Consider the following 22,303-nt stretch of genomic DNA (forward strand, 5'->3'; position numbering starts at 1 on the left):
AGCAGCGTGAGCGCGAGGCCTTCCGGGAGGCCCCGCCCCCTCCCCGGCCCCGCCCCCTTTCCGGGGCCCTCCCGGCTCCCGGGCACCTGCCTGGAGGTGGGGATGTCTTGGAACTTGACGAACATCTGGGCGGTGACGTTCAGCTCGTAGATGACGGAGTTGACGGCGTACGAGTTGTTCTGGGTTCGAGTCTCGCTGTCGTAGCTGTGACTGTTGGCCACGGCCAGGAAGAGGCGCTCCCCGATGTGGAAGACTTCCCAGTCGGCGGCCCCGAAGGTCTAGGGGAAAGCGGGGAGAAGGCCCAAAGGCTGAGGGGCGGGCGGGCCGCGCAAGCGCAGGAGGAAGAAGCCGCCCGCCTTACGAGGCGCCGTGGCCTGCCGGCCACGAGAGGGCGCTGCCGCCCGCCGGAGCTCCCTTCAGCCCCGGACCGAGCCGAGGGGGGAGGGGCTAACTGGGGCGGAGAGAAGCCCCGCGGCCAGAGCAGAGCGCCGGGAGGCTGCGCGGCCGACGCCCTCGGCCATTGGCCAGCCCCGTCACCCCAGCCGAGTCTCCCAGCCGGGGGCAGCCGCCTCGAGGCTTCGTCCTTCCCTCTACAGGCTCCCCAAAGCGTGCGGGGAGGGGGGGGCACCACCGGCAGGGTCTACACGGCTGGCTGCCATTCATACCAAGAGGGGAAAACCACCGGCCGTGTCCAGAAGGGCCCTTCTTTGTCCTGCTCTGGTCTGTGCCCCCCCTCAACTGCTCCGGGGCAGCAGGCCCATTGTAAGGGCCAGCAAACTGAGGCCCCAGAAGCCCGGATGTTCCCCCGACTCGGGTCTCCCTGAGAGGCTCCTGCCCAGCTCTGAGCCCAGGGCTGGGGGTGGGGAGGGGGACAGACGGACAGACAGACAGACAGCCTGAGAGCTGGGCCAGGCGCTCCAGCCCTCCCTCGTGGGAGGGAACAAGGACTCGGGGCAGAGACGGTGCCCAGGGAGGTCCCGAAGGCCGCTGGGGAGGAGCTGGGCCAGGGCGGCCCTGACGGCTCAGGTGTGAGGGGTGAGCCAGCCAGCCTGGGGGGCTTAGAGTCTGCGCCAGGCCGGGCACTGCCACCTCTGCCTGGCACCGGGTCCCCTCCAGGGGGGAGCTCCGGGCCCGTCTTCCCGGAGGGGTCCTTCGGCTGCCCGGCCCTCCATCCTGCCGAGGGGCCCCTTGTGGCCCGGCTGCCCTGGGCATGGCCGGTGCCGCCTGGCCCTGCCCGACACTGTCCTTGACAGAAAACAGAGGAAGGCTGGCAGCCCCCCCCCCCCGGGAGCCAAAGGATCCTCGTGTGCCCAGGGATGGGGCCCTCGGGCAGCTCCAGGAGAGACGGGCCGGGCCGAGTCCCAGCCTGCCATGGAGCCCCTGCCCAGACCAGTTTCCAGCACACGGGCTCGAGCCAAGCCCCGCAGCTGCCACTCCTGAGGTTGGCAGGTGGGATGGGAGCTCCCCTGCCCTCTGGGGAAGGAAGAGCCCTCTCCAGGAGCCTGGAATTCCCCAGGGAGGAAGTCGGCCTTCCCGGGGCTCCACGAGAAGCGAGATGCCAGCCTGGGACGAGGCTTCCGAGGGCTGAGGGCAGCTGGCAGCCCCCGCAGAGGCTATCGTGGGCAGTTCTCCCTGGCACGAGAGCTCCAGGCTGGCCAGTGCCAAGCGGTGGCAGAGGACGGCTGCTCTTGCCAAGATCCTGCCATCTCATGCCATAGTGTCCTCCTGAGGGTGCTGGGAAGAAAGGAGGGCAACAGGCAGTGCCCTCCCAGGTGCCACACACTGGCCGAGACAAAGCAGCCCTGATGGAAAGCCCACGAGGGGCCAGGCTGGCCCCCAGCAGGGCTAACTCCCTCCCCCTCTCTCCAGCCCGGCACCCACTGGGGGTGGCTCTGGGGCCCTGTGTGTAGGGCCCGCTTCCTCCCGAGGCTGGCCTGGCTGGGCGCAGTGGGCACTCACGCGGCATCTGGCCCTGCCTTTGGAAAGGGCCGGTTTTCAGTAGAGAGAGGAGAGAAGCCCGTGGTCGCCCGGCCTTCTCAGAGCCATGCCCGTCTCTGCCCAGCAGCCGTCTCTCCTCACGGGCCCTCGACAAAGACGGGCACCCCCCTGGGAGCCGGGCCTTGCTGCCATGGACGTGGCCCCGGCCCTGGGCTCTGCCAGGCTCTGGGCCTCACCCACCTCGGCGACCCCCCGCTTCCATCGTCGTCTCCCAGCAGGGAGGACCTTTCCCCGCCGAGCCCACAGCCCGGGCCAGCCTCCCTCGTGCCTAACCCAGGATGCAGCCCCCCCGCCTTTCACCCTGCGCCACCCACATTCCTGGCTCCTAGGAGGCCCCCAGCCGTCCTCCCGGCCAGCCCGCCCCTCGAGGGCCTGCCTGGGGGCCGAAGGACCTCCCACTGGCCCAGCTGCATCCCTGGGACTCGAGAACGTCCTCTGTTCTCCCCCGTTCTCTCGGGGCACAGTTCTAGAGCCGCACCCTGAGCTAGGCCCTTCCCGGCCATCCCTGTGCTGGGCTCCCTGCCTCCCACGGACAGCTCTGAGCCGTGACCACCCGAGCCCCAATCAGGCCCAGACTCTTCCTAGCATCAGGCCTCCGTTTGCCTCAGTTTCCACAAGAATCACGGCGTCTCCTGGTCGTGATGAGGGAGGAGACAGGCTGGTGCCGAGGGTGGCCTGAGGGGCGCAGCCACACCGCCGACCCCGCTCTGCCTCCTGCTGGGGAAACCCACCGAACCCAGACAGGAGCTCAGGGCCCCCCCCTCCGCCCCCTCCTCCGACTCTGCAGGCGCCATGGGAGAGGCGCCCCTGCCTGGCCACCCCGGGGGGCTGGAGGCCGTCTCTCCCGTTTGTCTCTGCACCCCCAGCCCTGGGCACAGAGTTTGGCCCCAGGGAGGGGCTTCGGAGAGGCTTTTCCATTCATTCGCCCCCCCCCCCCACGGAAGGAAGGAGAAGAAGCCTGGAGGAAGAAGCCGGGACTTTGGAGGAGGGAGGGGTGGCACCCCCCACCTCCCCTTCCCCTCCCACAGAGCCAGTGACAGGCACCCCGGGCCTTCCTGCCTCCCTGCTCTGAGTCACCACACATGCCTTGTTCCCCTGCCAAGGGCCCTGGCACCTCATGAATCACCCCCTCCCCGCCCCGCCCAGCTGTCAAAGCCTCCCCAGCGGCGGGGGGTGGAGGCCAAGAGGCGGCCATGCCCCGGGGGGGCCCCAACTTCCAAGCCCCACACGGGGAGCCCCTGCCAGCCTCGGTGCTTTGCTCTCCCCGTTAGGACACGGCCCGACCCCCCGAGCCTCCTTCTTGGTGCTTCCAGAGGAAGGACGAGGCTGCCAGGCTCCTGCCTTAAAGAAAGCACCAAACCTGCGGCACGTGGAGCCCCCCAGCCCAGGGCGCCCCCGTGGAGGGCCTGTGAGAGCCGCCCGCGGGCACCACGGCGAGAGGATGGGCGGGCAGCAGCGGCGCATCTGCAGATGAGTGCCGAGCAGCAGTGAGATTGGAACCCGGGTCCCTTCTGCTCCGCCGTCCCTGAGGAAGGAGAAGGCCTCCCGGAGGCTCCACGAAGGTCAGGCCAAGGCAGCGATGGAGCTGCGGGCTGGAAGAGAGTGCGAGTCGGAGCCTCCCTCTGCGGCCAGCCGGCCCGGACGAGCCTAACAATGCCAGCCAGCTGCCTCCGCCGCGATCCCAGGAAGCGTGAAAGGAGGCCCAGACTGGCCTCTTCCCGGTGCGTCCCTGACTCGGGCTGCTGGGGAGACGCCCCCTTCCCCGGGCCCCAGGCTCACTCTGTCCCAGGACGCCAAGGCCGTCCCCGGCTCCGGTGTAAGGAATAGCCTCCGGCATGCCTGCCAGATGGGCCATCATTCCGCTTCTGCAGCCTGGGTGCGGGTCTCCCCACGGGCGAGCTCTGGCTCCTGGAGGGAGGCAGCATCCCTCCCTGGCCTGGACCTCCACCCGAGTGGCGTCCCCGTGACACCCCCTCATCCGCTGCTCCGAGCCAGCCTCGGCCCTGCCTGCGGAGATCTGCCGGGTTTGGGGCTTGGCCAGCCCGGGTGTTCGCGGATGTGAGGAGAGAGCCTTCCGAAGCCAAGATGGCGCCTGGCCCGTGGCCCAGCCCGACTCTCCAGAGCCCATTCTTAGCCCTTCTGGGCTCTGGGCACCCCTTCCCTCAACAAAGAGCTGAGACAGTGGAGGCCCTGGGTGGGGAAGAGATTTTCTGAAGCTCCTGGCAGGACCAGAATTCGAACTCGGGGCCTCTGACTCCAAACTCAGCACCCTTTCCTCCGCTCCCTGGAACTGGGCACACGTTCCCAAATGTCCTGCTGGAATCCGGATCCCCAGCTCCTGTGTCAGTCAGAAGCATTGAGGGGGCTCCCCGGGCATCTGGCATTCTTCACGAACCTGCTCACGCTCCTGGAAACTCTGGCTTCATTTCCCACATTCAAGGAGCGCCTTCTGCGGAATCAGTCAGACAGACTTGTGGTCTGCAACCATGTGAAATGCACCTACTGTGTGCTGGAACCGTCCGTCTGCTCTGCGGGTATCTGTCGGTGCGTGCTGCCTCTTCACCAGAGGAGGGCCGGGCGGCCTCCAGGCTCAGCACGGTGCCCGGCGCATAGTAGGCGCTTTGCTCGTGGACAGGGGCTGCACCCCCAGCGCCTCTCACGGGGACCAGCTTTGCCAGCTGGACTCTTGTTATGGGAGCATCGGCTTCCGATGTGAGAGAATGAAGGCTTCTCCATGGACGGCTCCTCCTTTAGCCCCAAGGCCCATCCCGCCAGGCCGTTGCTGCCTAGGGAAGGGCTGAAAGCGAAGCCGGTGGAGGTCAAGCTCTGGAAAACACCACGCTAGGAAGGCTTTGCCCGGGGGCCTGGAAGGAGATGGTGGCTCTGTCTGAAGAGCATCCCTGGAAGCTCCTCACCACGACCACTGAGGCACGTCCTCTAAGGTGCACGTGGGGTGGACGGAAGGACCCGAGTCCGCGAGGTCCCAGAAAGAAGCCGCCGGCTCCCCTCCCTACTGCCATGTGCCTCAGCGGCATCAGTCCATCTGGACCACAAGCACTTGGTCTGTCGCTGGGATCTCCAGGGCAATGACGGCTGCTGAGCCAAATGACTGACCACACAAAGAGCCACCACAAAACGGCCCACAAAGGAAGAAGAAACAAAGGCAGCTGCTGGAAGCTCTTCTGCCCAGCAGAATGTAGCATCTGCATGAAGTGGGTGAGCATGAAAATTCAGGGAGCGGGAAGAAGATTTCACCCCCCCCCCATCCTCAGAAGAGAAGTCGAATAAGCCGTGAGTGAGCTCACAACCGAGGTGGCCCAGGGAGATTCACAGGAGAGTCCTATCAAGCCCTCAAAGGGCGCCCGACCCCAGAGTTGGACATTGCGCACAGAGAGAGAAGGAAGCAAGCCTACGACACCCTTCCTGTGAGACGAATGTGGCCGCCGTGCCCTAAAGGCTCCTCGCTCGAAATAACAGGCATGCAAATGTGGAACCAAACATGAGAAGGGAGCCACCGCAACGTGTTCAGAAGGCTGCGGACTACCGTGATCGGGGAGCCGGGCGGCTTCAACTTTAGGGACACCGTCGAGTCTGTCCGTCTGACCGACCAACGGAAGCAGTTATCTGAGCGGAAGTCCAGGAGGCTTTGGGCAAACTACAAGGGTGGTTTTTGTTTGAGAAATGACCAGAACAGTAAGAAGAAAGCGATTTTTCCTTCAGATGATAAGTAACGCCCATCCCAAACCACAGACTACCATGATGTGTAGTGGAGAAACACTAGAGGCCTTCGCACTGTGATCAGAGGTAAAGCAGGGGTGTTCGTGGTCTCCACTAGTCTATAATTCTATCTATAGCAATAAGACAAGAAAAGAAATGGAAGCGAGAAGTCTAGGCAAAGAGAAAGCAAGAGGACCATTTTGTGTAGCTAATAACTGGTCTGTTTAGGGAATCCTAGAGAGTCGACCCTCAAAGGAACCAGAGAGCATTAGATATTACTTTTAAAAACTCAGCAGGAAGAGAGAGGACCCATATGTGTGCAAATATGGCACATGATCATATCCCAAACGAGTTTAAGGAGGTGAAGGAAAGGGCGATACTTTTTTAAAAACCCTTAACTTCTGTCTAGAATTAATTCTGTGTATTGGTTCCAAGGCAGAAGCACGCTAAGGCCTAGGCAAATAGAGTTAAGTGACTTGTCCAGGGTTACCCAGCTAGGAAGTGTCTGAGGCCAGATTTGAACCCAGGACCTCCCATCTCTAGGCCTGGCTTTCAATCCACTGGGCCACCCAACCGCCCCTGCAGGGGATACTTTTTACAGCGTGAGCTAGGAGGAGAATTCTTAGCAAAGGCAAGAGATGCTCAGAGAAGATTCAATGAACAATTTTGAGGACCTAAAATGGAAAAGATGTTTGCACGAGGAAGACAAATCCAGTTAGCAGGAGCAAGGAAGCACCTGAGAAAAGGTGCAGAAATTCTCAATTCATCAATTTTAACAAACAAAGACGCGTGAAGAGTTGTTGTAAGAGGATTCCCAATCCGCTGGCCCAGCAGTCTCAGCCGGGGAAAGCCCAGCTCTCCAGTCCCCAACGAGAAAAGGAACGATTTAAGGACCTCGGAAGCGCCCGTCCCCGTCCGATCAGCCTAGAGGACTGCGATTTTCGGCAGGGAACACTCACGCCCTTCTGATGGAGTTGGGAACCCGTCCAGCCATTCTGGAAAACTCCATAATCAGGAAGTCACCAAACCATCCCAAATGCTTCCTGGCCAGTGTGGACGTCGGCTGTAGTAGACGCATAAGCTTTCGAGAAGGCCAAGGCCCAGGGAAGAGCCCAAGGGGGCTGGGATGGCGACGGGGGCTGTCTGTTAGAGTGAAGAACCAGAAACAAAGCGATTTGGGTCAACGTGACGCCCAGCAAACTGGCGGAGGAACGGCGTGGCATGTTATGGAGAATCGGGAGGGGGTGTGTGCGTGATGCATGGTGGGATCCTTTCCATCATGTCCCAGATCACGGGAGAGAAGACGCCTGGGAGAGATACCAGAACTCGGACCCGTGGGGCGGCTGGCAGAGGAGGGGCGGCTCGTGACGCAGGAGGAGGCCCGAGGTCAGTGCGTCGCTTCGTTTCGCTCCACTGAGCAGATGTGTCCGCGCTTGGGCAGTGACAGAGGCAGGAAAAAGAGCCTCACCAAAGAGGGAAAGGGGCCCGGGGGCCCGGGAGGCTTTGCTAAATGCCATTCGTCCAGCTGCGCTCTGCACACGCAAGTCCGCTTGGGGAGGACTCTAAAAGTCACAAAGAAAAAGAAAAGACGCCCCGGAGCCCCGGCTGTGGGAAGGCAGGGAGCAGAGCCCCAGGACAGGAGGGCAGGGAGGAGCCTGAGGAAGGCCCCAGGCATGGCGGACACCTTGGGCCCGCACACAGGGAGGAGAGTCTCCTCGCAGCCCTCGGCCGATCTAAGAAATGGCCACGCCGCGGCGGAGAAGGCGCCCCCGAAGCCGGGGAGGCCTCCCGCTGGCTGTGATCCGAGCTACAGGCTGGGCCCTGGCGACGGGCATGTCCGGCCTCTCGGTGGTCCGACAAAGGCAGGTGTGCCGAGGCGACCCTGCGGCCTGGGGAAGGGGGAGGGGACGGGGCAGGGCCTTACCAGGAAAGACTGGAAGAGCCGGAAGGAGCCGACGAGCCAGACGTAGGCGTGCGAGAACACCCTGGTGGACGTGCCGTTGAACGTGTTGGCCACCACCAGGAACGAGTAGGGGCCGACGGTGAAGAACTCCCAGTCGTAGGCGCCCGACGTCGCGATGGTCTGGTTCGCTTCGAAGAGCCCCGATCTGGGGTTCCACTTGTAGATGACGCTGTCGATGTTGTGATCGTCCCCTGGAGGGAGGACAGACGGCCGGGGCTGGAGGGAGGAGGGCCCGGCCGGGGAGGACCCTCTTCCTTCTGCCCAGGCGGAGATGGGGAGGCAGCCTCCGCGGCACCCCGTTCCCTCCTCTGCCCGCCCTCCTGCTCCTCGGGGGCTGGTACCGCCGCCTCCTCTAGGAAGTCCTCCCACCCTGCTAGCATTCTAGCCCTCCTCTTCTGGTTTCCCTGGCTTAGAACCTCCAGAAGGGAAGGGTTCTCTGCCTCTGTAACCCCATGCTGGGCACAACTAGGGGAGGCCCTGATGGAGGTCAGCAGAAATGGATGTGAGGAGTGCCTCAGTTTACCCAGCCAGAAGCCGATCCTCCATTTGGCTCAGACTCCCTCCTGCCCCTCTTCCCCCAGTCCAGTGTCCAGAGCTGGCCTGAGGCCCCACACGCCCACCTTGCTCCCTCCGGGCGGGTCTTGCTGCCTGTTTTTGATGATATGACGTGGGAGCAGGAGCCACCCCCACCCTCAGAGGCAGCCCTGAGGACCATCTGGAGGCTGGCACCGAGCCATGACCCCTTGCCTCGAGGCAGTGCCTGGGCCTCATCAGTAGGAAGAGGGCAGCTCTCGGAGCACCTGGGCATGAAGTCAGCAAGGCCCGAGTTCAAATCCAGCTTCAGACACCTCCTCACTGTCCCTGAGCTTCCTTTTGCCTCAGTTGCCCCCCCCCCCCCCATGATACGGGGTGCGGCGAGGATGGGCCGAGCCCAGAGGAGGCGCTCCGGGCCCCCGGCTGTCACGACGGCTCCCCCTTCCCTCCCCCTCCCGCCTGCGGCCGCCTCTACCTTCCCGGTGGTTGGCCACGGCCAGGAAGGACTCGCCGCCGATCTCGAAGGCCTCCCAGTCCCTGGCGCTGTGGGTGACGATCCTCTGGTAGGCCACGAACTTGAGCTTCCGCGCGCTCCACTTGTAGATGACCGAGAACTCCTGCCGCCCCTTCTCCTTCGGCTCCAGGTTCGCCACGGCCAGGAAGACCTGCGGGGGGCAGAGCGGGCAGGCCCGAGCGCTGAAACGGGAGCCCGGCAGCCCACCTGCTTCCCCTCCAGAGGCACCTGCCGGTTTTCTGGCCCTTCACAGACCACCTCCACCATGAAGCCCACTGGGACTGCGCCTCCCCCTTCTCCAGGGTGTCTCTCACACACGCACGCATGAACCCCGGAGCCAGAGCGAGTGGGGGGGGGCCAGGGAGAGGCCGTGTTCCTGCCGACGCTGACAGCCAGCGACTGGCAACACGAAGGCCCCAGGCAGGGCGAGCTGGGACGGGCTCCGCTCGGGCACCCCGGCTGCCCCCGGGCCTGTGCCACCTGTTTGCAAAGGTGCAGCTGGGCCTGCTGGCCCGCCGGCCTGTCAGCTGTGCTTCAACACAGCCATCTGGAAGGGGCACAGCAAGTGCCAGGGAGCCAGCCGGGGGCCTCTGGGCTCCCTCTCAGCCCTCTGAGGAGAAGCCAGAAGATGGCCGGCTGGGCCGGGCCCCTGTCTGCCCCCCGCCCTTTCCCGACACTGCCTGGGCTCGAGGCACCGAGCGCTTCCCTCACTTTCCAGGGGTGCCCTCGGCTGCCCGAAACGCCGCCTCCCTCGTCCACGCGGCCTCCGGCTGTCCCCGGCTCTCCCGCTTCCGCCCTCGTGCCGCAGACCGCCCGGCGATGGGCTCGTGCAAAGGGACTCTGGCCCTTCCCTGCCCCGCGGCCGCCCCACTCCTCAAGGGCCTGGAGCCCGCGGGCCAAAGGCTGCCACGGCAGACACAGCCGGAGGGCCGAAGGACTGGCCTCTGGTCAGGCGGGCCTCCTGTACCCCACGGGCCACCCTGGGGTCCTTAGGACCTCTGGAGCCGGCAGGTGTGGCCCCGGGAACCCAAGGCCCACAGCCTCCGTCCCGCCTTGGCCCCCGACCTTTGGGCCTCGCGGCCGGCCACCCCTTCTTCCCCGGCCGGACACGCGCTCTCCCCAGCGGGCCTGGCCCTCGGCCCCAGGCCATCCTCCCCAGGAGTCTGCCACCAGCCGTTGCTGCCTCTCGCTCCCTTCTGCCATCTCCTGCTCTGTGAGAGCTCTCCCAGGATGCCTCGGACCCCTGTGGGTCTGCCCCGCCCTGTGAAGCCTCCCCTCACACCAGGAGCCGGCCCAGAGCCGGGGGGCTTGGGTTAAGGCCCTGCTTCCTGCTCGATGGCCCCGTAGGTCTCTCTGACTCAGTTTCCTCCCAGTAAAACAGACCATCCCGGTGCCCTGTAAACAGAGTATCCCGAGGATCCCCTGAGCTCCAGGACACACGGCGCCTCGCCAGGCGATCCCCTGGTCAGCCAGTCAGCCACGACTGTGCCAAAGGGCACAGGGCCGGGTGCTCCCCTCTCCTGCTCAAAGCTCTTCGCTGGCTCCCCGGTGTTCCTCGGATGCCTCCCTTCCCACAGCCTCACCCTTCAGTGGGGCTGGCCGGTGCCAATGGTGTGCCACAACTGGAGGTGGGTCCTTGGTGCCCTGGCACGCTGGAAGAACAGAGACGGCCCGGCCCAGGGTGCAGCCCTCACTCCCCCGGGAAAGCTAGCAAAGAGGAGCCCAGGACCCCGGGTGGAAGCGGCTCGTTTTAGTCCTCGCCTTCAGCTCCACGCCGTGCATCGATTCCAAGGCAGAGAGCAGGAGAGCGAGGCAGTGGGGGTGAGCGACTTGGCCAGGCTCCCCCCGTGAGCAAGTGTGTGAGGCCGGATTCGATCCCAGGACCTCCCATCGGTAGACCTGCTTCTCACTCCACTGAGCCACCCAGCTGCCCCCCGCATGAATTCATTTCCATCTCAAAACGGAGGCCCCAAACTCCACAGGACTCCTGGGTTTGCAGAGGAGGGAGGGACCTGGGCGGCTTCTCCTCCAGACTGGCCATGGACGGCCCCGAAGAGAAGAGGCTGCCCTGGGAGGAGCAGGCCAGGGAGGAGGGCGCTCCTGTGCCCAGGGCACGGGGAAACTTTCACGGCTCCTCCAGGTGGCTTTCTGGGCACTTGTGTGGGCGCAGAGGATGCCGCCTGAGGGAGCCTTGGAGGTGCGGCCAGAGATGACTAAGCGCTGAGCCGCAGGTGAGCGCCAGGGAGGCAGAGAAAGGCGGCTGTGCCCCTGCAGGGCCTGGATCCGGACTGAAACGTGCCAGCCCACAGCAGGCGCCCGGCCAGGGATGGAGCACATGCACACTCCGGGGAGCGAGCGAGTGAGCGAGCGAGCAAGGCCTGGCAGCCGCCTCTGGCTGGAGCCTCTCGAAGCTGCCCAGAAGGGCAGGGGCAGGGGCAGGGGCAGAAGAAGAGTGCCCGCTCCCAACCACCCATCCGGATCCCACCAAGGGCACCAGGCTGCCAGCAGAAGAGCCGCGAGGCGGAGCACAATGCCCAGTGGCCAGGCGATCCCTGCACAGACGGACAGACCCCACCAGCTGAGCCGGTCCCTAGTGGGATCCCCAGGAGCCGTTTTATCGGAGAGGTAGCTAGAGGCCCCCCAGGGCATCATGAAGAGGGTAACAGATCCAGAGAAGGGGGTCCGACCTAGAAGGCTGGGCCACGTCCCAAGAGATGGAAGGGATGGAAGGAAACATAAGCTCTCGGGCTCCGTCCTCTTTCGAAAGCCAACTGAGAGGGTCCAAGATGGGAAGAGGCACGACTGGACAGTCATTCATCTGACAGAAGATCTCGGGGTCAGGGTGGGCAGCAAGCTCCAAGTGAGGCCACAGCAGGGCCCCAGCCAGGAAAGCCAAGCCCCAGGGGACAGGAGGAAGAACAATGGGGGAGGAAGGAGATTTAGGCAGAAGGCAGGAAACATTTCCCAACCTTTGGAGTTCTCCCAAGAAGAGGGAGCCCCTTCCCTGGTCCATCTCCATCGTTTGGCTGCTCCTTGTTCGGAGGGGCCCGGGCTCCAAGGGCCCACTGAGGCCCGGGCTGTTTTCCTTAACCCTTTCCAACCCGAGGCTTTGGCCAGGCTTCTGTCCTTGTGCCTAGGAGAACAGAAGCCGAGCTGGTTCTCCCACTTCCCAGCCTCTGTCGGCCTCGGCTCTGAGCCAGCAGACTTGTGGCAGAGACTGTGATTTATGAGTGAAGGAAAAGGATGAGAAGCAGCGAGGAGCCAGTGGAGTTCGAGGACCCTGGCAGAGCAAAGGCGTGACAGCCGCCTCCACGGCCTTTGAGCACGGCTGAGTGTGGACGCAGTCTAAAGGGCCATCTCCACTGCTTAAATGGCCCACACTAAATAAAAACAGGAGAAAGCCAGGCCTAGAAGCCTTCTGTGCTCCTGAAAATCTCTTGGAATATCCAGAGGCAGAAAGGTTGGTGGGAAACCGTCCCTCTGGCTGAAGCTCGCCTTCCTTTCCCCCACTCCCTGTGGAGAGATCCGGCGGAGCTCTAAATGTGGGAGACCCCAAAATACCTCATTTAGACCTAGACAAACCAAACCAAAAGCAAACCAAGAAAGCAGCAGAGGCCCTCGTTACAAGTTTAGAAAACCCAGATGGGACAGCCCTCTGAGGATTCCTGAACTGTTCCAGTGACAGAGGGAAGTTCCCGTGAGGTCGGCCGTGAGGGGCTCCAGCCATTTGGGAAGGCCTTTGGGACTGCGCTTCCTTCTGGGCAGACTGATAATTCCCCCGAGAGAGCAAAGAGGCAAAGCTGGGACTCCGAGGGAGGGAGCAAGGGAGGGAGCGAGAGAAGGAGGGAAGGCCTAGCTGCTAGGGAATGGCCGGACATCAGAGAATGGCATATGAATGGGACGGAATGCTGGTGAGCTGGAAGAATTGAGGGGAGGGTTTTGGTGAAATCTAGGAAGGCCCGTGCAAAGCAAAGCGAACCCTTCATAGACTATTTTGGAAAGACCCAAAGTTGCTGACAGATGCAATAACGACCCGGATTCCAGAGGACCCAGAAAGAGAGACCCGCTTCCTGGCAGAGAGGAGGACTTCAACACAGGAGGAGACGCATGTTTCCGCATGCGGCCAACACGGAAATTGGCTCGGCTTGGCATGTTTATTAGCAGGCTTTGGGGGTGGCGTTTCCTCCCAAACAATTGTTCATTTAAAAAAAATAAACTGGAATGAAAAACAGCGGGTTTCCGTAGGCCCCCTTTAAAGCCGGCTCTCTATTGTCGTGTTCCCATATGGGGCGAGCAGGGGAGGAGAGACACTAACCGCCCCGAGGCCCAGTTGTGTCATTCTCCTGGCAAGATCCCAAGACTAGATCAAGGACAGATAGACAATAAAGGCATTTACAACACGTTTTATTTCGTGGAGGTGAAACCTGTTCTGCTTCCCTTCCGATTCCTATTGAATCCCAAAGGGCTAGAGCCCGCGATGAAAGGAAAAAGGGAATCCCTGGGCCGCCGAAGGGGAAGGAAGTTCTGGAAAGACAGCTGGTTGGCCGAGGGCGAGTGGAAAGCTCGTCACGGCTCTTTGGCCTAAGTGGCCCAAGATCTGATTCTGGACCCCCAGCTGGACGCTCCTCCCCAGCTCGCTGCCCCTGAGCCCTGAGTCGAGGGGACGTGCGAGGCCTCCGTCCATGCCCAACAGCACGAGGACCCTCGGGGGCCTTCCCGAAAGGGGCCGATCCCTCGGGTCCACTCGGGTAGTCTCAGGTCGTAGGCACGACCTCAGCCCAGAGGAAACTGGCCCAATGGCTCTGTGGAGGGAGCCGAGCACCGGGAAGCTGCGCGCCACTGTCTTACCTTTCTTCCTATGGTGAAGTGCTTCCACGCCTGGGCTTGCTGAGTGGGCAGGTTCTGATAAGAAACAAACTTCCCATCCACCCACTTGTAGATAGTGGAACTGGCCTGGCGATTGGCGGCGGCGGCCAGGAGCCCCACGCGGGGGATGGTGAACACCTCGATGCCCATCGTCTCAGAGAGCGTGGCCAGGCTCTGGTACTCCTCCAAGTAGTCCAGCTTCCTCTTGGCTTGCAACAGAACCAGAAACAACAGTCGGCGGGGATTCCCCCACGAGCCCCACAGACAAACTCTGCGGGGTGGGCAGCCTGGGAAAGCGGGAGAGGGCCGGGCTAGGGCAGGGCTCCACGCGGGGGCCCTTTGGGGAGGAGGAGCCGGCCTGAGGAGTCCCGGGCCATCAAGGTGATAGCTGGAAGGAGACCCGAGGGAAGCAGCCTCCTACCCGGGGCCACGAGAGGGGCAAAGAGCCAGGGGGAGGAAATGATGGGACAGACCTGTCCATGTCCCCTCCCCCAAAAGAGAGGGAGGCTAGAGGTGATGAGGGAGGAAGGGGGGGAGGGGGAGACACAGAGAAACAGAAACAGAGAGGGAGAGGGAGGAGACGCAGAGACAGAGAGGAGGCTGGAGGGAGGGAGGGAAGGAGAGGGAGCTCGACTTGTTTCTGTGACAGTTTGCAAGGGACGTGGGGCCACGGAGGTCCACACCAGAGCCACCCTTCCTCTCCCCCAGGCCAATCTGCAGGAGTGAGAGGAGCTGCTGTAGAACCCGGGCAGCCTTCTCAGCCTCCCAAGCAGAGGGCCCTGCCGGGCTGAGCGAGGCTGAGGTGATGGTTTGCATTTCATCGAGACTCCTTGCAGTCTTTCGGGATTAGAACCCAGAGCCATAAGTAGAGATCTGCAAAGGTCTTCCAGGTCCCTGCCCCCTGGATTCCTCAGCCCTTGAGCCTGCTCTGGGTGCGGCTGGCCGGGAATCGGGAGGGGGGGGGAGTTCTGTCCTCGTCCCTTCTGGAGCTTCCACGTCCCTGAGGCTGCAGGGGGGGCTCACTCGATGGCCCTGGCATCCCCGGTGCCCCCCAGGCTGAGCATTTCCCCCGGTCACCTTCTATCATGGCTATCCACTCATTGGCCACGCACAGGTAGAGGCCCCTCCGAGAGACGTCGAACCAGAATCGGGCGTCTTCCGTCCGGGCGCACTGAGGACGAGGCCCCAAGGACACTTTCAGGTCAGCTTCTGAACACGAGACCGAAAGAATGCAAAACCAGTTCCTTTCCCGCTGCTCTGGGGCGGGGGGAGGGGTGCATTAGGACATCCGTGCGCTCTGCCACCAGCAGGTCGGGCGAGTGCTGCAAAGCCCTGGTTTCGAATCCTGCCGCAGACGAGGCATGTGGGACGCCTCCTCTGACTCGGTGCTCCCGCCCCGCACTCCAGGCCTCTCAGGGCCATCTGTGGGCAAAGCCTGGCCTGCAGGGCTGAGCGTGGCCTCCGCTGGGACCTAGCAGCCATCCTTCACCTCCAAAAGGCCTGGGCACCAGACGGGTGCTGCCCACGGGGCTCACGCCCTAACAGCCTGGGCCTTAAGTCATGAGGCCCCCAGCCCAGCCCGTATCTGACCCAGAAGCCCTGCCACAAAGCCTCAGCATGTGGCTGCCTGGCCTGTGCCCAAGGAGCTCCCCTCCCGCTGGCCGTCCCAGGCAGCCCGCCTGGCCTCGGCTCCTGCCTCTGTCCTCCGGCTGAGCGGCCAACGCCACAGGGCAGCAGCCTCGGCCCTCTGCTGGTCTCCTCCTCCTCCTCTCCAGGTGAGCATCCCCAGGCCGTCCTCCCGTGGCCCTGCGCCAGTGCCTCCCCCCCCTCCTCTGTCATTTGAAAATGGGGGGGGGATCCCCAGAACGGGCAGGGTGGAGGAGGGGCTGTCCCTTCCTGGCTCTCGTGCTCCCCACACTACGCATGAGCATCCAGGGATGTTTTTACATCCCCCCCCCCCCGCCCGCCTTCTCTCGGTATCCCTCCCCTGCACCCGCTCTGAGAGCCATCCCGCGTCCCAGAGCCGCCTCCTCGGTGCCCTCCACAGCACAGCCGGCCTCGGCTTCCTCGCTGACGTCACAGTTTAACCCAGGGGAGCTTGGAGCTCCCTGCAAGGCCTGCTCTTTGACAGACCGCCTGGTGCCTCTGGGCCTCGCCTGTCCGGCGCCCATTTCACCTGGGCACGACTGCCCCACGGCCCCGACCCGCTGAGTGCTCGGGCCATCCTGCCTTTGCCATCTGAAGTGCTGCCCTGTCTCTGATCATCGAGCCACCTCAGCCTTGCGCAGCCCAGAGCCTGAGGACAAACGAGCTGTGTGATCGGCCTCCGGGGTGCCCCCATCTGCCCCCAGCGCCAGCACCAGAGACACCATCCAAAACCCTGTCTGAAACCACGTGGGCCCCGAGTGCGGGGAGTGTCGAAGCGCCCGTCGGTCCCGCCCAGGGTCCTCGAGCGCCGCAGGGACCCTTGGGGAAACGCTCACCGTAAGGATAATGAAGCACCCCGTCGGCTGGCGACCCTGTGAGGTCTTGCAGGACGGAAGGGACGGACAGCACGGCCAGCTGAGCGTTCCTGCTTGGGCATATCCGGGAGGTGGCATCGGAGCCGGGAAGCAGAACCAGCTGCCTCAACAAGCCCTGGGAAAAGAGGGAGAGGTGCCAGGGGAAAGGCTGAGCCCAGGCTGGAGGAAACGCTGCCATCCAGCCCAGGCAGAGGGCAAGGAGGGGAGACAAAGCTCAACTTGTCTGGAGTTTCCACAAATGATGGGGTTTTTAAAGCAAAAATCATTAGTTAAGAGCCAATCCCTGCAGCGGGGATTTGGGGCCTGCTCCCATTCTCTTGAACCCCTTCCTAATCTAAAGGGTTAGACGGCGGCGTTGGCATTTTACGAGGAGGAAGGACTCAGAGGAGAAGGAAGGCCCTAAGGCCGCGAGGGCAGACTCGACGGGCCCTTAGAGATCACCAAGCCCCAGCCCCTCTCTAGCCAGAGGAGGGAACCAAGGCCCAGAGAGTGGAGTGATTTGGGCAAGGCCACACAGGATTCGAATAAATGTCTAAGCAGGATTCGAACTGACGTCTTCCTGACTCAGAGTCCAGCTGCTCCCAACGTTCTCTAAAGCACCTTCATATTGTTAGGGATAGCCAAGGGGCCAAGGCGAACAGTTGGGAGGTACAAGAATAAGCTTGGTGTGGGGGCGGAGGTATCTGGGGAATAACAGGGGTCCTGCTGCGGCCCCCTCCTCTGAGGCTACCCTTTCTGCCTAGGCTGGCCTCTGTTACGGAGCAGCCGAGAAGCATTTGTTTAAACACCCTCCCCCTCCCCGCTCTTCACTTTTGCCACTTCCCCTGTGACCCAGGAGGTTACCTCTAAAAAAAGGGCACCTCCTGGGCACGGACCCCCTGGCAGGAGTGGGGAAGGAGGGCTGCTTTGGCATCCTGCACTCACAGTGAAGATGCCCTTCTTTCTCCGCCGACTCCCAATGAAAAACCTGGATCCCTCCATGCTCAGTGACACTGGGAACGGCGTGTCCACAATCCTGAAAGCAGGAAACAGGCTTTGGGGGGGTGGGGGAGGGCAGGTGCAAGACCTTTCTAGCCACTCCTAAGTCAGAGGATTACAGCTCACAGCCTCAATAATTCAGACTCTAACAAGAGTTCCCTAGAATGTCCTCCCCCAAGAATGCCAATGGGCAGCCACATCTTTGCCCTGTTTTTGTCCTGCTTTGCCTCAGATCTCTGGAGGGCAAGGCCAGCCCAACGCCAACCACAGGCAAGTAGGTCTCTGCCCCTTCTGGTAAGAACCCCCGAAAGCCCTGGGCTTCCTCGTGCCCTAAGCACTATGGGAAGTGATGCCCAATCCCCTGGCCGCTAGCCTGCCCTGGAGGTGCCCTGCTCTCGGCATTCCTGCTGCCTTCACTTGGAACTTCAGCAGGGGCAAGCCTGGGGCTCTGTCCGTTCCCAAGCCCAAATTAGGGGAGTTGGCTGGCTCTGCTGCTTCTGGTCCAAGCCTTCCCGTCTAGCCACATGAGCTGCCCAGGGAGGAAGTGCCCAGGACCACTGAGCTCTGCGGCCCAAACCTCTTCTCCTTCCTCCTGGGAGTGGGAGGGACCCGGGAACCCACCCTTGGGGGAGGAGAGGAAAGAAGGTAGGCCAGAGAAACGGCCAGGGGGGACATGCTGGCACACGGGTGGGTGCACCCCGCCCAGGGCCCTCGTGACGGGCACCTACACATCCGTGGGCACACTGCAGTCTGCCATGAGTGAAAAGGAGCCTTCAGACACAGCCAGGACCAGCGTGTGCCAGCGGTTGTCTGTCAGAGGGACATCCTGGAAGGTCACTCGGGTCTGCCAGCTGCCGGACGACTCCCGGCTCAGGAAGACGAAGTGCAGCTTGTTGGGCGAGTAGCGCAGCCCCAGCAGCAGTGTGTCGCTGAGGTCCTCCACCACCGTGAAGATGTATTCGTTCTTCTGCAAAGAGGTGGGTGGGGTGGTGGCCAGTCCAAAGGGCGGAGGGGAGGGGAGGGGAAGGGCTGGCTGCCCCGAGCCCAGGCTGCCAGCTGCCCTTCCCTCCCCCTTTGGTGGATAACGAAACAAGCGAGCCCAGGAGCCCTGGCTGCGAGTCCTGGGCTCTCTCCACTGGACCACACTGCCTGCCCAGGCCTGTCCTGTGCTGTTGGGGGGGGGGCGGGAAGGAAGGGCCCAAGACAGGCATTCTAGTCATGGCCACCCAGGCTTGCGTGGGATCCATGAAGTCGGTTTCCCAACATTTCCCTCAATCATTTCGAGATCATCTCTAGCTCTCCCTCGCTCTCGTTCTCTCCCTCAGCTTCATGCATCAGGACTGCTCGCCTCTTCGCTACCTCGATATTCACTACTGTTCACCCGTTCCAGAGCTGTGTGCACGAGAGCTGGCATTGGGACTAGAGATGCCAGCGAGGAGGTGGCACCCTCACAGGTGCAGATTGCAGCTCCTCAGAAAGTTGGCAGCCAGGCTCTGCCTGCCACGCGGCTGCTTTTTGGAGGGCACAGACCGACCTCTGCCCGTGCCACATGGCCCAAGTTAGGGCCCGGCCTCCTGTGGGGTCCCCCTTCAGGGCTGCTCTTACAGGGACGGGGGGACCCCTGCTCCGACCTTGGCTCCTACCTCAGGAGACCGCTGGCGTGGAGGCCCTCCCTATGGCTTCTGCGGACGTGAACCCCCCCACCAGACCGGCATGCACGGACCTTGGGCGGGAGGTTGAGGGCCTTCAGGGTGATGACGATGGAAAATTCTTCCGGGAAGAGGTCACAGTGTAGAAAAAGCCTGGAGGCCGGGAAGCTCAGAAGGCGGGTGTTGGCCACGGCGGAGAGCTGGAAGCCCCGGGCTCCTCGGGCCTGAATCATCCGCAGCCCACCAGAGGGGCTGCCACCACCACTCACAGGGATGACCTCGGAGAGGATGTCTAAGGGACGAAGATCTGTGGGCGAGACGGAGGGCTCGGTGTTCTGAGAGACGCCCCCGGCCTCCCTCCCTCTCTCGGCAGACCCCCCGCCTTCACCCAGGTGCTTCCATCCATGGCGCATCCCCAGGGGAATGGTGGCCCCTTGAAGACAGATGCCATCCTGGCCCCGTGCCCAGCACCCGGCCTAGTACTAGTGAGCCCATCCTCCAGAGCCACCCAAGAGGCTTATTGAGCACGTGTGTACGTGCGTGTCCCTTTCCAGCCTAGGGGCAGAGCACAGGGCAGGCGTGATAGGAGGGCATGGCCAGGCCTGCCTGGCCCCAGAGGGCAGAAGGGGGCAACTCAGGGCCTGGCACTGCCAGCCTTCCCAGCAGCAGGGCTCTGCCTCTGGAGGCTCTGAGCTCAGCTGCCCTTTGGGGTTCTCAGCAGGGGCCGGAGGACCTCTTGGCCAGGATGCCGGGGAGGGCCATCACAGAGCACCTGGGCCTCGCAGGTCAAGGGAGGGGCTGAGGGAAGTTGGGGCCCTTCTGTGCTGGAGAGCATGGGGGGGGGAGGCTCTTGTCGATCCCTCGGGAGGGAAGCCGAGTTGGTAGACACCAGCCAGTGGAACTCTGGGAACAGCCTGGACTGAATGGAGTCGATGGCCAGTTGATGGATTACCCAGCCCTTGCCCAGCACCCACTGTGTGCCGGGCATCACGTGGGCACTGGGCAAAAAGGACCAAGGGGAAAGCGGTCTCTGCCCTCAAGGAGCCCCGAGAGCTCACCAGGTTGGTGGCTCCTGCCCAGCCTTCTTGCACGCACGTGGGACAAGTAATGAGGGTTTATTCTTAGAAGCTTCTGAAGTACCAGCCTCAGGGCAAACTGGGTGCTGCAAAGCCGAAACCACTGGGAGAGGCGCCTCCTGATCCTCTCTGATAAAGGGCTGGCAGCGCCCGCCCTGCCACTCACACCTGGCCTTCCCTGGCTCCCTGCAGCAACCACACTCTGCCAGGAAGTGCAATCAGAGGCTCGCGGGCAGGGGTGGGCACACCCGCTTTCCAGCATCCCATCCGTCCTGGCGCCGGGCAAAGCTAATCCTGAGGAGATTTCTCCTTGGGCCCGTTGGCGTCCCCTTCTCCCCTACCCCTCCACGTCCTGCCTCAGCCCTGGCAGCCTCCCTCTCTCCACTGGGGAGGGCATCAGAGCAAAGTAGGCAGAGCAGCGGTGGATACCGGGCAGGGCGGGGAAGCAATCCAGGGGCTTTCTGGCTCCAGGAAGCAGCTGGCAGCACATGGCTAGAGCACTGGGCCTGGATGTGACTTCACTTATGAGCTGTGTGACCCTGGGCAAGTCACTTCACTTCTCTGGACCTCAGTTTCCCCAACCGTGAAGTAGGAATGATTAAGGCACCTGCCGCACTGAGTTGTAGTAGGTGTCTAATCACCTTCCTTCCCTCCCAAGCTAGGCTTCTCCCAGCATGGATAGTCAGAAACTCAAAAGGAATGATTTCCAGCTCAACACTGGAGCCCAGCCCAGCAGGGAGGCGAGTGCGAGTGTGAGCCCCTTCTGCTGAAGCTAGTCCCAGAGAAAGGTTACGCTTGGGAGGGGTCTCCAGGGGCTGCCCCCAGGCAGGGGCAAGAACCAGGGGAAGCAGCAGAGACAGTTCCCTGCTGGATGTGAGGGTCCTGCCAGCGAGGAACAGCCTGCCTGGGGAGGCTGAAAGGAGCAGAGGCTGGATGGTGCCCCCTGGGTGGGGGAAGGGACCATTGCCCTTGCCTCGGAGGCCCCCCCCACCCCGCCACCCTGACGACTTGCCCACCTTTCTGTCCTGCCAGGGCTCGAGCATCTCTCTCAATGTTCCTATCTTGACCTTTTGGGAGGGACTGGCACGAGGGCATTTTGTCCTTCGGTTTGCCCACTTGAGGAGGCTATGTGGGAGGGAGATGGGGGCAGGCTGCAGCTGGAAGCTAGGGAGACTGAGGCAGCCGCTGCTGCCCCAACACCCCTGGAGAGCAGCCTGGGGCACCAGTGGGGAGAAGGTTGGAGGAGCAGGTGGGGGGAGCAAAGGCACATTGCCCAGGCCTGAGGAGGGCCCAGGCAAAGGGTCCAAGATGGCTGAGCTGGGCAGGCTCCTCCTCCGGCGTCTGCCATGAAACCTTGGTGACTGGCTTGCTCCAGCCTTCCTGGCAGCAGCCCTCGGGGCGGCTGATCACAGGCAGAGCCAGGACGAGCAGACAGAAAACAGGCCCTGCCAGGGAGCCGGCCTTCCTGCCTGCATGGCCAGGAGGAGACTGGAGCCCCAGACGAGCGGGGAAGGGGCCAGTCAACACCCTGGTGGGCAACCAGGTAAGCACCGGGGAGGGGGGAAGACGGTGCCAAGTTATAGGGAATAACCACGCTTGTTGGGCCGGGAGTCAGGAAGGCCTCCTCTTCCTGGGTTCAAATCCAGCCTCAGACACTTACTGACTGTGTGACCCTGAGCCAGTCACCTGAGCCTGTATGCCTCATAAATGAGCCGGAAAAGCCCTGTGGCAAACCGCTCCAGTATCTTTGCCAAGAAAACCCCATCGGATGGGACTGAGGCGATGGAACAACAGCAACTGCAGAGTCTTACTGCATGCCTGAGTGCCAGGGGGACAACAGCAAGCACAGTCCCTGCCCTCCACGAGCTTCTGCTCTAACCGCCAGCCTCAGACCAACAACACAGGCTCTGGGAAAACGGACCTCGGGTCTTGGCATCAGAACGGGCATCAGGTGAAGCAATGTGCCAGATCTGGAGGGAGGCCACTGCTAGGTGCCACGGGCACTGAGAGGGATGGGGAAAGGCTTCCTGTAGGCGGTGGAGAGGAGGAGGGCGGCCGGCCAGAGAAAGGCCCGGAGCCAAGACACGGAGGGTCTTGTTCATGGCTGGACTGGAGACTACATGAGGCAGAGGAAGCCTGGAAAGGCAGAGCAGGGCCCCACTGGGAAGGGCCTCCAAAGACCCACGAGCTCTCCGGTTGACTCTGGAGGATGCAGGGAGGCAAAAGATGGAGGCACTGGGGAGCTAGTGTCATTCAGGAGGCGTCGCAGTATATGTTCAAGCCCGTCAGTGTGAGAGCGAGGGGTGACAGGGCACACACTGGATTCCCTGAGAAAGGGAAGGGAATGCTGGGATCAACGCAGAACAGCCCCAAGGGGCGGGACTAAGCGATCCATTCTGGTGGTCCCAGGCGCCCCACCTTTTCACTTCTGGGCCTGCTCCACAGCTTTCCAGTTGTTCCAAAGGAGGATCTCTGCTAGAGCCATT

The 22,303-nt window shown here is 62.7% G+C and overlaps 1 protein-coding gene across 1 annotated transcript in view; it reads right to left on the reverse strand.

Annotated features, from left to right (window-relative positions):
* Positions 1–21,919, reverse strand: part of TSPEAR (thrombospondin type laminin G domain and EAR repeats) — a 48,197-nt gene extending 26,278 nt beyond the window's left edge. The window contains exons 1-10 of the mRNA XM_044675718.1: positions 21,739–21,919; positions 18,816–19,048; positions 17,821–18,059; positions 17,039–17,129; positions 16,076–16,229; positions 14,670–14,801; positions 13,575–13,801; positions 8,688–8,877; positions 7,640–7,869; positions 87–278 (exon numbers count right to left, since the gene is read on the reverse strand). Coding sequence (XP_044531653.1) covers positions 87–278; positions 7,640–7,869; positions 8,688–8,877; positions 13,575–13,801; positions 14,670–14,801; positions 16,076–16,229; positions 17,039–17,129; positions 17,821–18,059; positions 18,816–19,048; positions 21,739–21,919 — 1,869 coding nt within the window. The remainder of the gene's footprint in view (positions 1–86; positions 279–7,639; positions 7,870–8,687; positions 8,878–13,574; positions 13,802–14,669; positions 14,802–16,075; positions 16,230–17,038; positions 17,130–17,820; positions 18,060–18,815; positions 19,049–21,738) is intronic.
* Positions 21,920–22,303: the final 384 nt, after the last annotated feature.

The sequence above is a fragment of the Gracilinanus agilis genome, chromosome 4 (genome assembly GCF_016433145.1).
Source record: "Gracilinanus agilis isolate LMUSP501 chromosome 4, AgileGrace, whole genome shotgun sequence".
Lineage (NCBI taxonomy): Eukaryota > Metazoa > Chordata > Mammalia > Didelphimorphia > Didelphidae > Gracilinanus > Gracilinanus agilis.